Here is a 17248-nt window from a genome sequence, read left to right as displayed (position 1 = left end):
TCCCCATACATTACATCATTAGTTTTAGATATAGTGTTCCATGATTCATTATTTGTGCATAACACCCAGTGCTCCATGCAGAACGTGCCCTCCTCAATACCCATCACCAGGCTAACCCATCCTCCCACCCCTCTCCCCTCTAGAACCCTCAGTTTGTTTTTCAGAGTCCATCGTGAAGACAGGATTTTGACCTTCAACTACCACCACATCCTAACAAAATCCTTTACTCTATGAATCTATTAATTCGATTCAATCCAAAATCTTTCTTTCCCCATCCAGTAGTCTCCTTCCAAATTTCTTATCCCGCTCAGATTCCATAACCTATTATTTCACCAACTCTTTAAACTCTTTTGTTCTTTTTTCTCATTTTCCTCACAGAGGCAAAGCTCCAACTCTGAATAAACCCAACTATCTACTTTTTACATAAACATGTTTACACCTTGCCAGTTGAGGACAGGAGGAGACAAATCACAACAGGAGAGACTGTAATGACTGTAAATTAGGTATCACCAACTTCACCCCAACAGCAACCTTACATTTCTCCATTCCACTTGTTCACACGCTCCAGAACAATTATCTCAAAATTCTTTCAGATTCTCCTCAAAGGTCTAATGACCCTTCCACTGCTCTCTTACTCTGAGAGGACCTCGCCTCCAATTTTGGAAGAACCTGTAATCATCACTCAAGGACCCATGATATGCATGAATAAAATGATTTCTTTATCCTCACTTTACCTGATACCTCGTTAGGATCTAATACATTCTTTGCTTCCTAAAACACTCTTTTCCCATGAAATTATAATCTCCCAATTTCTACTTATCTAATCACTCTTTCTTGATTTTCTGTGTTCCTCCTCTAATACAATCATTAAATGCTGGATTTCCTTAAGGCTCAGTCCCACGATTGCTTCTATTCTCCTTCTACACTGCTGCTTCAGGGAATCTCATCTGCACTTTATAGCTTCAACTATCCTCCTAATGCTGGTAACTCACAATTGTATATTAAAGTAGAAAGTGAGATATATTCAGAGAAATATACAGAGAAATTGATACATTCAATAAACTAATAGATCAGTACGGCTAGAACAAAGAATAGAAGAGAAAGAGGTGGGGCCAGTAACGAGGCTGAAGAGGTAGACAGAATTCAAATCCTATGAACTTTTATGTGTCATGCTGAACAGTTTAAACTTCTACCTGATGATAATAAGGTATTACTAATTAATTTTAAGCATAAACATTTCTATTTTAGACCTACATAAAAATAGGAGGGACTTCTGATTAAACATGGTGGATTTCTATCCATTTCTTCACTTCTCAGTAAAACCCCACTAATGCAAAAGTTAAGAAGAAAAAATAGACAAATCCCCAAGGCCAAAAGAAAAAATACAGGAAACAAAATAGATAAGAGATACCCTCAAAATTTTAGAAGCTGGAAGGCAGACAGTCTTAACCTACTTAGCAGAAGATGAAGAAATTCAATCCTAAATGCCTATAAATGGAGATGCCAATAGTAAAGATGAGTCAAAAACCAGAACCCTGTAAAGATTCAGAAACTAGAGTCCTCATGGGGCGCTTGGGTGGCTCAGTTGGTTAAGCGTCTGCCTTCAGCTCAAGTCATGATCCCCAATGTCAGGCTCCCTGCTCAGCAGGGCATCTGCTTCTCCCTCTCCCTCTGCTGCTCCCCTTGCTTGTGCTCTCTCACTCGCTCTCCCTCTCTCTCAAATGAATAAAATCTTAAAGAAAAAAAAAAAAAAAACAAAACTAGAGTCCTCAGAAAACAAATGGCAAGGAGAGGATGATAATAAAAGGATTAGCTTAAATCTGTTTAATTAGTAGGTAGACTTCCAGGTATCTTCCCTCTCCTAGTCCACATAGCCAAGCAACTATCCCTTTCTCATTCTAGTGAGAAGGAAGAATTTATTGTGAAGAAAATAAACACGACTATAGACTCTGAAACCATGTACTTAAAGATACAGGGAAGGAAGATCCATCATATCAAAACCAGACACATTAAGAAAAAGTTCTATATAATAAATAAATATAATTACACCCACATTCATCTACTATTGCCAAGTAAATAAACACATGTAATCAGAGTATATATACTATTTGGCTCAGTAGTAAGCACTTAGATGTAGCCATGATAATATAAACAATGCATACTGATTTAACCAAGCATGCAATTATACTGCAAAGACAGAAAAATGGGTCGACCTTATAGTCCATAAATCAAGCAATAGAGGTGTAATCACCTTATGCAGCAATACAGAGATAAACACAAGAAACACCTTAAAACTTGAAAGTGCGTCTATATGGAGTAGGCTTAGGGTCTAAGCCAGAAGACAGAATTTTTTTGTTTTAATTATGGGTACTATATTACTTATTAACTTTTTAAGCTATATATATTATTTTGATAAGATGAAAATAACTTTTAAAAGGCAAAAGCCTAGGAGACTTAGCAAAGGAAGGACTGGAAGAGAGGATTCTGGGGAAAATGGCAGAATAGAAAACACCAAGAATCTGTTTTCCTAGTTAGGTAACAACTGAATAGGTGAAATGTGCCTAATGTAAATATTCTGAAACTCTGGAGACTCTTTGAGGACTTCCAACTTGCAGAGGAAGGCTTGAAAGTAAACTAAACTTCATTTACATCAATATTAGCTCTTAACACAGTAGCAGCTCTCCATCCCCTATTCTCAGGCCCATGGCAGTCAGCTGTGCACTTACTCCTGGAGTGGCTTGCACTCAACTTGCCGGAGCCAAGGTGGGGGAAAAAAGGACCCATCCTCCAAATATTTGGAGATCTGTAGTCTAAAGGCTGATTACTGCTCCTGATCAAAGAGAGAAGGGTGGTCCATGGTTGCTGCACCTTTCTCCACTGCTGCAAGCCCCTTCCTCTCCAGCTGATGTGACATCCAGGGCATTTAAAGAACTCGCAACCTTTTTTATTTTTGCCCCCCATTCGTTATTCTCCTCTCCTCTTTTGTGAGCGAAAGATTAAAGACTAGGACATTCAAAATCAACTCCATACACAGGAAAAATAAGAATGTGACCACACATGTTCAGGGAAAGGAATTAGGCTTAGAAAAGACCTGAGAACACCTTACATTTACACCTCAGACTGATCCTTGGACTAGGACATCCTATAATAATGAAAAATAATAACCAAAAACATTAAAAAAAAAAAACCAGAAAACCATAGGAATAGGAGTGTATTTCATTTCCACAGGTATCACATTATTATATCCAAATACCCAGATTTTAATGAGAAATCACAAGGCATACAAAGAAATAGGAAGATATGGCCCAAAGGACAAAAAAATAAGTTTACAAAACTATTCCTTAAAAAGATCTGATGACAGATCTACTAGACTTTTTTTTTTTTTTTTTATAAGATTTCATTTATTTATTTATTTGAGAAGGAGTGCAAGCGAGAGAGCACGATTGGGATGAGGAGCAAAGGGAGAAGTCCTCGATCCCAGGACTCCGGGATCATGACCTGACCCAAAGGCAGACACTTAACCCACTGAGCCACCCAGGCACCCCTCTACTAGACAGACTTTAAAAGAAGTATCACATAGATGCTCAAGAACTGAAGGAAGGTGTGGAGAATGTCAAGAAAATAATATTATCAACAAAATGGAAATATCTATAAAGAGACAGAAAACCTAAGAAGAAACCAAACAAAAATTCAGCAGCAGAAAAGTACCATAACTAAAAGGAAAAACTCTCCATAGGGATGCAAAGGCAGATGTCAATCGGCAGAAGAATTAACAAACTTGAAAATAGAACAACAACAACAACAACAACAAAAAACAAACCTGAATTTGAGGAACAGAAAAAAACTTGAAGAAAAGTAAACAGAGCCTAAGGGACACCTGTGGGACACCAAGTGGACCAACATATACACTGTGGGGGTCCCAGAAGGAAAAAAGACAGAGAAATGGTGAAAGAGAATATGTGAAGAAATACTGGCTGAGGTGTGCCTATCTGGCTTAGTCAGTGGAGCGTGTGACTCTTGATATTGGGGTTGTGAGTTTGAACCCCACACTGGGTGTAGACATTACAAAGACAGACAGGGGGAAGGGAGGAGAGGGCGAAGGAGGAGAGGGCGAAGGGAGGAGAGGGAAAGGAAAGGACGGGACCAAAACTCTCCTGACAAATAAAAGCCCTGGAACTGATGGCTTACCTAATCAATTCTGCCTAATACTTAAAGAAAACATCAATCCTCTTCAAACTCTTCAAAAAAGAAAAAAAATAAAGGAATACTTCCAAACTCAATGTATGAGGTCAGCATTAATCTGATACCAAAACTACACAAAGACACTACAAGACAACTACAGATCAATATTCCTGATATTGATGCAAATAATAAAATGCCAACAAACAAAATTCAACAACACATTAAAAAGATTATATACCATGACTCACAATTTATTGCTACAACAGAAGGATGCTAGATACATAAAAATCAATGTAATACACATTTACCAAATTAAAAAAAATGATTATCTCAATTGATGAAGAAAAAGCATTTGACAAACTTCAATACCCTTTCATAATAAAAACTGTCAACAAAGTAGGACTAGAAGGAAAATATCTCAACATAATAAAGATAATCCAGAAAAAGCCCACAGCAAACATCATGCTTAATGGAAAGGATGAAAGCTTTTCCTTGAAAAACAGCAAAATTTCCAGTTTTGTCACTTTTATTCAGCATAATACTTACTGGAAGGTATAGCCAGAGTAATTATGCAAGAAAAAAGAAATCAGAAAGGAAGAAGTAAAATTATCTCTGTTCACAGACAATATGATCTTATATTAAGAAAAATCCTAACTACCCAACAAAACAACAGTTAAAACTAGTAAATGAACTCAGCAAAGTAGCAGGGCACAACCTCAAAAAACAAAAATCAATTGCAGGGGTGCCTGGGTGGCTCAGTCGGTTGGGCGTCTGACTCTTGATTTCAGCTCAGGTCATGATCTCAAGAGTCCTGAGATCGAGCCCTGTGTTGGGCTCCATGCTGAACACAGAGCCTGCTTGGGATGCTTTCTTTCCCCATCCCTCTGCCCCTCCGCAATCTCACACGCAAGTGCTCAAACTCTCGCTCTCTCAAAAAAAGAAAAGAAAAAAAAAAAATCAATTGCATATCCAGTCCCAGCAATGAAAAATCTGAACAGGAAATTACAGAAACAATTCCCTTTACAACAGCATCAAAAAGAATAAAATAACTTAGAGATTAACGTAACCAAGTAGGCTAAAGACTTGTATACTGAAAATTACAAAAGCCTACCAAAAGATATTTTAAAAGACATAAATAAATGCAAACCCATTCCAAGTTCATGGATTGGAAAACAACATGTCAATACTGCCCAAAGCAATCTATAGAGTCAAAGCAATCCTTATCAAAATTCCAATTATACTTTCTGCAGAAATAGAAATCCACATCCTAAAATTCATATGGAATCTCAAGGGACTCCCAAAGAGCAAAAAACAATCTTGAAAAGGAAGAACAAAGCTGAAAAACAAACTTCCTGATTTCAAAATTTACAACACAGCTCCAGTAATCAAAACAGTGTGGTACTGCCAGACAGACATGTAGACAAAGGAAATAGAACTGAGCACACAGAATAAACCCTTGCACATATGGTCAAATGATTTTTGATAAGGGGCCAAGACTATTCAATCAGGAATGGACGTTGTTTTAATAAACGATGTTGGGAAAACTGGGTATCAAGATATCCACAGCAAGAGAATAAAGCTGCACCCTTATCTAAGAACATATACAAAAATTAACTTAAAATGGATCTAAGATTTAAATTTAAGACCTAAAACTATAAAACTCAGAGGAAAACATAGGACAAAAGCTGCATGACACTGGATGTGGCAATGATTTCTTGTGTATGACACCAAGGCACAAGCAACAGAAGATGACAAAAATGAACTTCATGGAAATTTAAAAATTTTGTTCATACAACACTATCAACAGAAGAGTTACACAAAGAATGGGAGAAAATTTGCAAATCATGTATTTAGTAAGGAATTAACACCCAAAATATATAAAGAACTCCTACCGCCCAACACAAAAAGACAACCCAATTAAAAGATAGGCAAAAGACTCAAATAGACGTTTCTCCAAAGAAGATACACAAATGGCCAATAAGCACATGAAAAGATGCTGAAATACTAATCTTTAGGGAAATGCAAATCAAAACATGAGATACCACTTCATCCCCATCAGGATGCTACCATAAAAAAAAGACAAAATATCATCTGCGAAAAGAGAGTGTTTGACTTCTTCTTTGCCAATTTGAATACCTTTTATTTACTTTATGTGGAAAACCCAAAAGTCTCCACCCCCAAATTACTAGAACTCACACAGCAATTCAGTAATGTGGCAGGATACAAAATCAATGCACAGAAATCAGTTGCTTTCTTATACACTAACAATGCAACTGTAGAAAGAGAAATTAAAGAAACAATTCCATTTACAGTAGCACCAAAAACCATAAGATACCTCGGAATAAACTTAACCACAGAGGGAAAGGATCTATACTCTAGGAACTACAGAACACTCATGAAAGAAACTGAAGAAGACACAAAAAGATGGAAAAACATTCCATGCTCATGGATCGGAAGAATAAACATTGTTAAAATGTCTATGCTACCCAGAGCAATCTATATCTTCAATGCCATCCCAATCAAAATTCCAATGACATTTTTCAAAGTGCTGGAACAAACAATCCTAAAATTTGTATGGAATCAGAAAACCACCCGAATCACCAAGGAAATGTTGAAAAACAAAGCTGGGGGCATCACGTTGACCGATTTCAATCTATATTACAAAGCAGTGATCACCAAGACAGCACAGTACTGGCATAAAAACAGACATACAGACCAATGGAACAGAATAGAGAGCCCAGATATGGACCCTCAATTCTATGGTCAAATAATCTTCGACAAAGCAGGATAAAATATGCAATGGAAAAAAGACAGTCTCTTCAATAAATGGTGCTGGGAAAATTGGACAGCCACATGCAGAAGAATGAAACTCGACCATTCTCTCACACCCTACACAAAGATAAACTCAAAATGGATGAAAGACCTCAATGTGAGACAGGAATCCATCAAAATCCTAGAGGAGTACAAAGGCAGCAACCTCTTTGACATCAGCCACAGCAACTTCTTTCAAGATACATCTCCAAAAGGGCGCCTGGGTGGCTCAGTTGGTTAAGCGACTGCCTTCGGCTCAGGTCATGATCCTGGAGTCCCTGGATCGAGTCCCGCATCGGGCTCCCTGCTCGGCGGGGAGTCTGCTTCTCCCTCTGACCCTCCCCCCTCTCATGTGCTTTCTCTCTCATTCTCTCTCTGTCAAATAAATAAATTTAAAAAAAAAATCTTTAAAAAAAAGATACATCTCCAAAAGCTAGTGAAACAAAAGCAAAAATGAACTTTTGGGACTTCATCAAGATAAAAAGCTTCTGCACAGCAAAGGAAACAGTCAACAAAACAAAGAGGCAACCCACAGAATGGGAGAAGATATTTGCAAAGGACACTGCAGATAAAGGGCTGGTATCCAAGATCTATAAAGAACTTCTCCAACTCAACACCCGAAAAACAAATAATCAAGTCAAAAAATGGGCAGAAGACATGAACAGACACTTCTCCAAAGAAGACATACAAATGGCTAACAGACACATGAAAAAATGTTCATCATCATTAGCCTTCAGGGAAATTCAAATCAAAACCACAGTGAGATACCACCTTACACCAGTCAGAATGGCAAAAACGGACAAGGCAAGAAACAACAAATGTTGGAGAGGTTGTGGAGAAAGGGAAACCCTCTTACACTGTTGGTGGGAATGCAAGTTGGTACAGCCACTTTGGAAAACAGTGTGGAGGTGCCTCAAAAAATTAAAAATAGAGCTACCCTATGACCCAGCAACTGCACTCCTAGGTATTTACCCCAAAGACACAGATATAGTGAAAAGAAGGGCCATACGCACCCCTATGTTCATAGCAGCAGTGTCTGCAATTGCCAAACTGTGGAAAGAGCCGAGATGCCCTTCAACAGACGAATGGATAAAGAAGATGTGGTCCATATATACAATGGAGTATTACTCAGCCATCAGAAAGGATGAATACCCAACTTTTACATCAAAATGGATGGGACTGGAAGAGATTATGCTAAGTGAAATAAGTCAAGCAGAGAAAGTAAATTATCATATGGTTTCACTTATTTGTGGAACATAAGGAATAGCATGGAGGACATTAGGAGAAGGAAGGGAAAAAATGAAGGGGGAGAAATCAGAGGGAGAAATGAACCATGAGAGACTATGGACTCTGAGAAACAAACTGAAGGTTGGGGTGGGGTACTGGGTTAGCCCAGTGATGGGTATTAAGGAAGGCATGAGGACACGTACTGCATGGAGCACAGGGTGTTATTTGAAAACAATGAATCGTGGATCACTACATCAAAAACTAATGATGTATCGTATGGTGACTAATATAATAAAATTTAAAAAATAAAAAAAAAGACAAAATAACAGCTGTAGACAAGGATGTAAAGGAATCAGAACCTTTGTGCACTATTGGTGAAAATGTAAAATCATACAAAACCCTATCGAAAACAGTATGGGAAGTCCTCAAAAAGTCAAAAATACAGTACAATTATCACATGATCCAGCAATTCCACTTCTGTGTATATAGCCAAAAGAACTGAAAGCAGCGTCTCAAAGAAATACTTGTACTCCAATGTTCAGAGCAGCATTAATCACAATAGCTAAAGCATGGAAGAAACCCAAGTGTCCACTGATGGATGAACTGACAAGCAAAATGTGGAACATCCAAAAACTGGAATATTATTCAGCTAAAAGGGAAATTCTGACATATGCTACAACGTGGACAAATCTTGAAGACATCATGCTAAGTGAAATAGGCCAGTTAGAAAAATACAAGTTATACTGATTTCACTTACATGAAGTACTCAGAGTATTCAAAGTTATAGAGACAAGAAAGTAGAATTGTAGCTGCCAAGGGGTTTGGAAGTGTGTTTGGGCAGGGGGGTAGAATGGGTGGGTTATTATTTAATAGGTATAAAGTTTCAATTTCATAAGAAAAAAGATATGAAGACGGATGGTAGTATTGGTTGTACAACATTATAAATGTACTTAATACCACTGAACTGTACACTTAAAAATGGTTAAGGTGAGGCGGCACCTGGGTGGCTCAGTTGGTTAAGCACCTGCCTTCGGCTCAGGTCATGATCCCGGAGTCCCGGAATCGAGCCCCACATCAGGCTCCCTGCTCAGTGAGGAGTCTGCTTCTCCCTCTTACCCTGCTCATGCTCACTCACTCTCTCTCAAGTAAATAAAATTTTAAAAAATGGTTAAGATGGTAAACTTTGTTATATGTATGCCACAATAAAAAAAATATTAAAGAAAAACATGATTGGGTATAGTGGTGAACAACTACACAGGATATGAATGAACTGAGAGAAGAAAAAACAATTATAAGAAGTGTCACCAGAATTGTGTTAAATCTCCTTTACTGTTTTTACCTCTTTGCCAAAAGGTGAAATGTTTATTATTGGATTTCACTTTTTTAGTGAAAAAATAAATGCATGGCAAGGTTGGTGATATAAGTATACATATATTTTTAAGATGGTCAGCTATTAGACAAAGGACAGAGGAACAGAAGGTAAGCAGGTAACTAGGTTAGGAAGATCATTTTGTGTTTGAAGATAAGACAGGCTACAGTATTTTTACATACTAAAGAGAAAGCTTCACTAGAGAACAGGGTACAAAAAGCACCTGGTGATAGTGACCAATGCACAAGGAAGGAAGCAGATTTCTGCAGAACAGTTCTTCCACTGAGAAAAGTAAAGGGTTGAAATAATGGACTATTTGGTCTAGGCTGGATAGGAAAGGATATGAACCCACAGAGTAAACAAACAGATTTGGGAAAACAAAAATATATCAAGGGACTAAGTACGCCCAAAAGATTAAGAATTGGTATAATGGGATTTTTTTTAAAAGCTAGAAAACAAAATATACTTAATGAAATTAATTTATTATAGTTAAAAACTAACCTTACCCTTAATAAGCTAGATATATTATTTGTCATAAGGTAAGTTTCCATAAAAGTTTTGTAAACATGATAAAATACACAAACCACATTAAAATTCACCATATAATAAGATTCCCTCCTATTTGTTAAATAATTTCAATGCCTCCAGAGAAAAATAATACTCAAATGTGATATTTAGGTCTTTTCTCCTTTCCTTATTACCATTCTTATTTACTGTTTCCTTTACCTTGATCAGCTACTTTTTGTTTTGCTTCTTCTATTCGTTTAAGTTCATGTTGTTTTGCTTCCAAGAGTTGTTTTTCTTCTTTTAAAGGATCATATTTTATTTCTACAGGAAGCATGAAAAAGAATATGTAATTACCTTAAGTATAATCACTCTAAAATATATCCTTGAAAATAATCATTAATTCAAAGTCTGCAATAATTCAGAGTAAAAAACCAATTTAATGTGAATTTCCAGACGCTAATTTAAATATAAAAGTATCTCAAAAAATTCACCAAAGGTATTTTGAATTATCAAATATAAAGATTTTTTTCCACCCACAAATAAAAGTACTTTAAGTTATAATGTTTAAAATGTGACTTACTAGAAGAAGGCACTATGAGTAAATAAATGTCTCCCAGGACAGCTTCAACTGGTTGAGTATACAGGTTTTTCCACGGAATTATAAGATTAAGATTACCTATATGATTTTTAGAAAAAGGACAAAAAATAATAATATTCATTCAACCACATTTACTGCCAGCCTATTTTCTGTTAGACATTAGAAGAAATAAAGTGACAAGCCGAGTCATTTTACAGAAAGCTATTTTACAACAACAAACAACAAGCCTTTGTTGTGATGATTTGAAATGATGTCTATTAGTACTGTTTGAAAATCTACTAAATGATATTCTAAAAATTTACCAGTTTCTCTTTATGGCAATCTGCACCACAAACATTAGTATTCTTCTGCAATTAACCAACAATCCTTGATATTATAACCCTGATTTCCCCAATTCTTGCTTCAAATCACTATAAGTATTTTTATTACACTTTCAAAAGGCAGACTATAAAATTGAAGAATGTATTTTTCATATATACAGACTATATATACATATACATAATTGTGTATATATTCGCAGATTTCTATGGTAATAAAGATCGTGGACAAGATTAGAAAATCATTCAAACTAACGAAAATGTTTTACTACAATCTATTAGGAAAGTATTTTTTAAAGCATTCGATTTCTTGAACTAAAAAACATGATGTAAGGTATTCATTATACTGATTCTATTCTTGTGAATTTAGAAAATTTCCATAATAGAGGTGAGGAGGAGGGGATGAAAAAAAGAAAATTTCCATAATAGTTTTAAAATACTTTAAAATTTTTTAAAAAGCACGAGTCAATTCATTTAGAAATAGTTGCCATAATTGGCAAGGGAGCGATTAACAACACAATGGCTACATTAACTAATTAGTAATTGGGGAAGGGAAAAAAAAAATTTACATAGATATATCTCATTACATAACCTCAAAATTCCGTATTTAAAAAAATCCAAATTGACAAAAAGATTTCATCTCACATAGTCAATACAGAGAAAAAGAACCAAACTATGATTTCTAAAAGACAGATGACTTTCTAAGTTTAAAAATCAGAGATAACGACCATTTCAAGTTTGTGTACAGTCCAAAATATAACCAGAATGAACACATTAGAAAAAATAATTGTGACAAATCTGATACAATTTATAAATGTATCAGGTAGACTGCTTACACACATACACATACATTAGGTTGCTGGAGTGGAGCGGGGTGGGGTGGGAGGGGTGGGGTGGCGGGGTGATGGACATTGGGGAGGGTATATGCTATGGTGAACGCTGTGAACTGTGATGAATCACAGACCTGTACCCCTGAAACAAATAACACATTATGTTAATAAAAATTAATGAAAAAAAATCCAAAAAAGCAAATAAACAAAAGAACAGAGAACAGTGACAAAACAGCATTAAGTAATCAAAGAAACACACCCAAAGTTAATAATGTACCCTTTTCACCAGTAAATCTTGAAACAAAAGTTTTTTCCTCAGTATAGACTTCTAGAAAATTTGTAAAATACAAAAAATATAAACAAAGGCAATTCCAAAAATCTTCCCCATAAATATAGCTACTTTTAAAATATGTATGTATTTATACTTGCTATATACGTAATTTTGCACGCTAAATGAGGGAACTTTGAAAGATCAATAAGATTAACAACACCCTGGGGCGCCTGGGTGCCTCAGCGTTAAGCGTCTGCCTTCAGCTCAGGTCATGATCCCAGGGTCCTGGGATCGAGCCCCGCATCGGGCTCCCCACTCCGTGGGAAGCCTGCTTCTCCCTCTCCCACTCCGCCTGCTTGTGTTCCTGCTCTCGCTATCTCTCTCTGTCAAATAAATAAATAAAATCTTAAACAAAAAAAAAAAGATTAACAACACCCAATAACAGCAAGAGGAGGGGCGCCTGGGTGGCTTAGTCAGTTAAGTGTCTGACTCTTGATTTAGCTCAGGTGATGATCTCAAGGTCATAGGATCAAGCCCCTCTGGACTCTGCATTCAACAGGGAGTCTGCTTAAAGATTCTCTCTCTCTTTCTGCCCCTCCCCAACTCGTTATCTCTCCTCTCTCTCTCAAATAAATAAAATCTTAAAAAAAAAAATAGCAAGGGGAAAATATGTTCCTATAAAAGTAGTTGTAATGCTATACTGCTCATTTGGAAGTGTATACTTCTTTCACTCAACAAATTGTGTCCCTACTATTTGCCAGGTATTGTACTAAGTGGTGAGAATAAAAATTGAACCAACTTAAACTTACTGTCTAGTAGAAGAAAAAAATGGTACTAAAGAATGACAGGTGTGGGGTGCCTGGGTGGCTCAGTCGTTAAGCGTCTGCCTTCGGCTCAGGTCATGATCCCAGGGTCCTGGGACCGAGCCCCGCATCGGGCTCCCTGCTCGGCGGGAGGCCTGCTTCTCCCTCTCCCACTCCCCCCGTTTGTGTTCCCTCTCTCGCTGTATCTCTGTCAAATAAATAAATAAAATCTTAAAAAAAAAAAAAAAAGAATGACAGGTGCTAGGACAGAGGTATGCAAACAACCTCAGAAACTAACTTTCTGACTCGTCCCTAGCCACACTGTCTGGATGATGGAGTCCTGACTTCTTAGACCATATACCCATGATAAATCAGAATATAGCAATAACTAGTCAGAAACCTAAGAAACCGAGATAGTTATGCTATTAAACACACTGGCCCTCAATTAACTCATTTTTAACACCTAACAAGATGCATAATTTCAGTTTTTAAACAAGGGATATATGGACCACATGGTATTTTTAAGTTACACAACTAAGTTCTACCCAGATGAGAACACATGATATTCAATTAATACTTAGAAACATTAAAAATATCACATTAAAGAGATACTAAGCATATAATTCTTACTCTATGTCCAGCAAGAAGAACATTCAAATAATAAGCACAGCTTACCTATATGACCAACTTTAACTTTAAATGGTACATCCAGTTGACTCTACAAAAATATCATATATAAAATATTAGTACATATACAGGCCAACAAAACAGAGAACTTTTTCTTCCCAAAATTATTTAAAGGGTTTAAGTTAACTCACACCTTGTCTTTACCTTCAACACCTATTTAAATTTATAGATACATAATTGTAATATTCTCAAATCCAAAAATTCAGGGAGATTGATCATTTTTAAATAGGGGAAAAGTAATACAGACCACCTAAGTTACCCATATCGAAATCATACTGTCTTTACGTTGTACTGGGGCCGGGGGGGGGGGGGTGAATTTCACTGTCAGTTTGTCCTCACAGGGAGGTTAAAACTCCATTTTGCAAAAAATATCCTCAAAAAAATTTCTCCCCATCCAACAGGGAAAAGGACAACTTTTTCAGTAAGTGCTTCTGAGAAAACTCGATATCCACACACAAATGAATGAACTTATATATAAAAATGAACTCAAAATCGATGTAAGACCTAAACATATGAACCAAAGCTACAAAACCCTTAGAAGAAAATATATGGTAAAATCTTGACATCAGATCTGGCAATAATTTCTTGGTTATCATACCAAAGACATGAGCAATAAAAGAAAAAAAACAGATGAAATTTCACCAAGATTAAAAACATTAGTACATCAAAGGACACAGTCAACAGAGGCATAAGGCAACACAAAGAATGGGGGTAAGTTTTGCAAATCATAATCTGATAAGGGAAAATATTAAGAATACTTAAAGAATTACAATTCAAACAAAAACATGATTTAAAAAATTAGCAATTTTCAATAGACATATCCAAAGAACATATAAAAATGGCCAAAAAGCACATAATACAATGCTCAATCTCACTAGTCATGAGGGAAATGCTAAGAAAAACCAAAATGAGATACCACTTTATATCTATTAAGACAGGTATTATCAAAAAACAAAAAATAGTGCCTGGCTGGGTAAGTTAGCAGAGCATGTGGCTCTTGATCTTGGGGTCATGAATTTGAGCCCCACATTGGGGAGATTATACTTAAATTTTTTTAAAAAAGAACATTAAAAAGTAAATGTTAGCAAAGATGTGGAGAAACTGGATACTCCATGTGTTGGTGATGGGAATATAAAATGGTTCGGCTACCATGGAAAACAGAGTGACAGTTCTTGAAAAGGCTAAACATAAAATTACCATAAAATCCAGCAATTCCACTAATAGGCATTTACCCGCAGGGACTGAAAATAGGTAACCGAACAGACGTGTTATTGCCAATGTTACAGCAACATTATTCACAAGAGCCAAAAGGCAGAAAAAACTGGAGTATCCATCAATGTATGAATGGATAAACAAAATGTTGCTTATAGATACAGTGGAATATTATGCAGCCACAAAAAGAAGTAATGTTCTGATACAAACGACATGCATGGACATACCTTAAAGAAATTATGCTAAGTGAAATATGTTGAACAGCAAATGGCAAACATAGCATGATTCCATTTATATGAGCTACATGGAATAGGCAAATTCAGAGAGTCAGAAAGTAGATTAGAGGTTAACAGGATCTACACGGAACAGGAATGGGGACTTATTTCTTAATGGTTATAGGGTTCCCTCTGACCTAAGGGAAAAGTTACAGAAGATGATATTGGTTGATAGCTGTACAACATCATAAATGTAATTAATATCACTGAATTCTTGGGTAAAAAAATGATTACCACAGTACTAAAAAAACAAAACTTGAGAACTATTAGAAAGATCAATTAACCATTTAAAATCATATAGAAAGAAAAGAATTAGGAATATTTTTAAATAGGGAAAATTACCAGTTTGTGGTTTTAAGGAGATGAAAGTCCACTTTGTAAAATCCACATTTTGCAAAAATTATTTTCAAAAAGTTTTCTCAAAGCTTGAATAATTTAAGATGATAAAGTAAATCAAGAGGTCTACATATTTATAAATGCTCTGACATTACACATTTTTTATACTCAAAACCTACTAAAGGGATGCCTGGGGGCTCAGTCAGTTAAGTGTCTGACTCTTGATTTCAGCTCAGGTCACAATCTCAGAGTCATGGGAATGAGCCATGTGTCAGGCTACCCACCCAGCAGGGAATCTGCTGGAGATTCTCTCTCCCTCTCCCTCTCCCCCTCCCCACCTTACACTCTCTAAAATAAATAGAGCCTAAGAGGAAAAAAAACAAAAAACAAAAACCTACCAGAGCGTTTTCTTTAATTTCAAGATTCTTCAAGGCCACAGCTCCTAAAAAAAGATTTAAAAAGTAAAATTAAAATATTAAAATATTTTTCATTTTAAAAAGGCATACTTCATCCTTAAATGTTATAAATGAAAGAAAAATTATAAATAATGTGCATAACAGAAAACAAAATAATCTATAATCTTATTAGCTCACCCTCATTCTTCAACTTAGTCTAAGATTGTATGTTTATCCATATTTTTTTAAAGTGGGTTATGAGATGTCCTTGTTTGTTTTTTTTTTTTTAAGATTTTTTTATTTATTTGACAGAGACAGAGACAGCGAGAGAGGGAACACAAGCAGGTGGAGTGGGACAGGGAGAGGCAGGCTTCCCACTGAGCAGGGAGCCCAACACGGGGCTCGATCCCAGGACCTTAATGGTTATAGCCCACTGTAATGTAAACAAACATTTTAATCAGAATTATACAGATAACAGGACTCTAGTAAAGCTGCATAAAATACAAATATGCAAAAAAAAAAAAAATGAACTGTATTTAAATATACTTGCAATGAACAAGTGGAAATTTGTAAGATCCAGTATCAGTGAGCTTGAAGATAAATATATATATATATATATATATATATATATATATATATATATATATATCCCCATCTGAAATGCAAAGAGAAAAGTAAAAGAAAAAACTAACAATGTCCACGAACTGTAGGACAACTGTAAAAGCTGTAACATATGCATAACAGGAATACCAAAAGGAAAAACAGAGAAGAAACAAATATTTGAAGCAGTAATGACTGAGAAATTTCCAAAATTAATGATAAAAACACCAAACCACAGATTCAGAAAACTAAGAGAACACAAGGCAGGGAAATAACAAAAAAATCTACAACTAAGCATATCATAACCAAACTACAGAAAATCAAAAACAAAACAAAACAATAAAACACTTGAATATGATCCAGAAATACCTCTTCTGGGTATAGGGGGAAAAAAAAAAACTAGGATGTTGAAAAGATTATCTGCACTCCAATGTTTATTGTAGCATTATTCACAATAGCCAAGGTATGGAAACAACCTAACTGTCCATCAACAGATGAATGGATAAAGATATGATATTGATATAAATGAACACAATGGAAATTATTCAGCCATGAGAAAGAACGAAATCCTGCCATTTATGACAACACTGATGGACTTCGAGGGCATATGCTTAGACACAGAAAGACAAATACGATACGGTATTGTTTATATGTAATATCTAAACAGCCTGAACTCTCAGAAACAGAGAGTAGAATCCTGGTTACCAGGGGCTAGGATGTGGGGGAACTGGGGAAATTATGTTAAAAGATACAAACTTGCAACTAGGAGATGATTAAGTTCTGGAGATCTAATGCACACCACAGTGCATTATAATCAACAATACTGTA

At 35.9% G+C, this 17248-nt stretch overlaps 1 protein-coding gene across 4 annotated transcripts in view; it reads right to left on the bottom strand.

Moving 5' to 3' along the window:
- The window catches only part of VPS13A (vacuolar protein sorting 13 homolog A), a 268847-nt gene that overhangs the window by 234871 nt on the left and 16728 nt on the right, over positions 1 to 17248 (bottom strand). For all 4 annotated transcript variants that reach the window (XM_078061570.1, XM_036103219.2, XM_036103220.2 and 1 more), the window contains exons 2-5: positions 15824 to 15867; positions 13591 to 13633; positions 10677 to 10772; positions 10316 to 10417 (exon numbers count right to left, since the gene is read on the bottom strand). In XM_078061570.1, the coding sequence (XP_077917696.1) occupies positions 10316 to 10417; positions 10677 to 10772; positions 13591 to 13633; positions 15824 to 15867 (285 nt within the window). The remainder of the gene's footprint in view (positions 1 to 10315; positions 10418 to 10676; positions 10773 to 13590; positions 13634 to 15823; positions 15868 to 17248) is intronic.

The sequence above is a fragment of the Halichoerus grypus genome, chromosome 14, assembly GCF_964656455.1.
Source record: "Halichoerus grypus chromosome 14, mHalGry1.hap1.1, whole genome shotgun sequence".
Taxonomy (NCBI): domain Eukaryota; kingdom Metazoa; phylum Chordata; class Mammalia; order Carnivora; family Phocidae; genus Halichoerus; species Halichoerus grypus.
The sequence above is the reverse complement of the archived record's forward strand: the minus strand, read 5'-3'. Positions and strand labels throughout refer to the sequence as shown.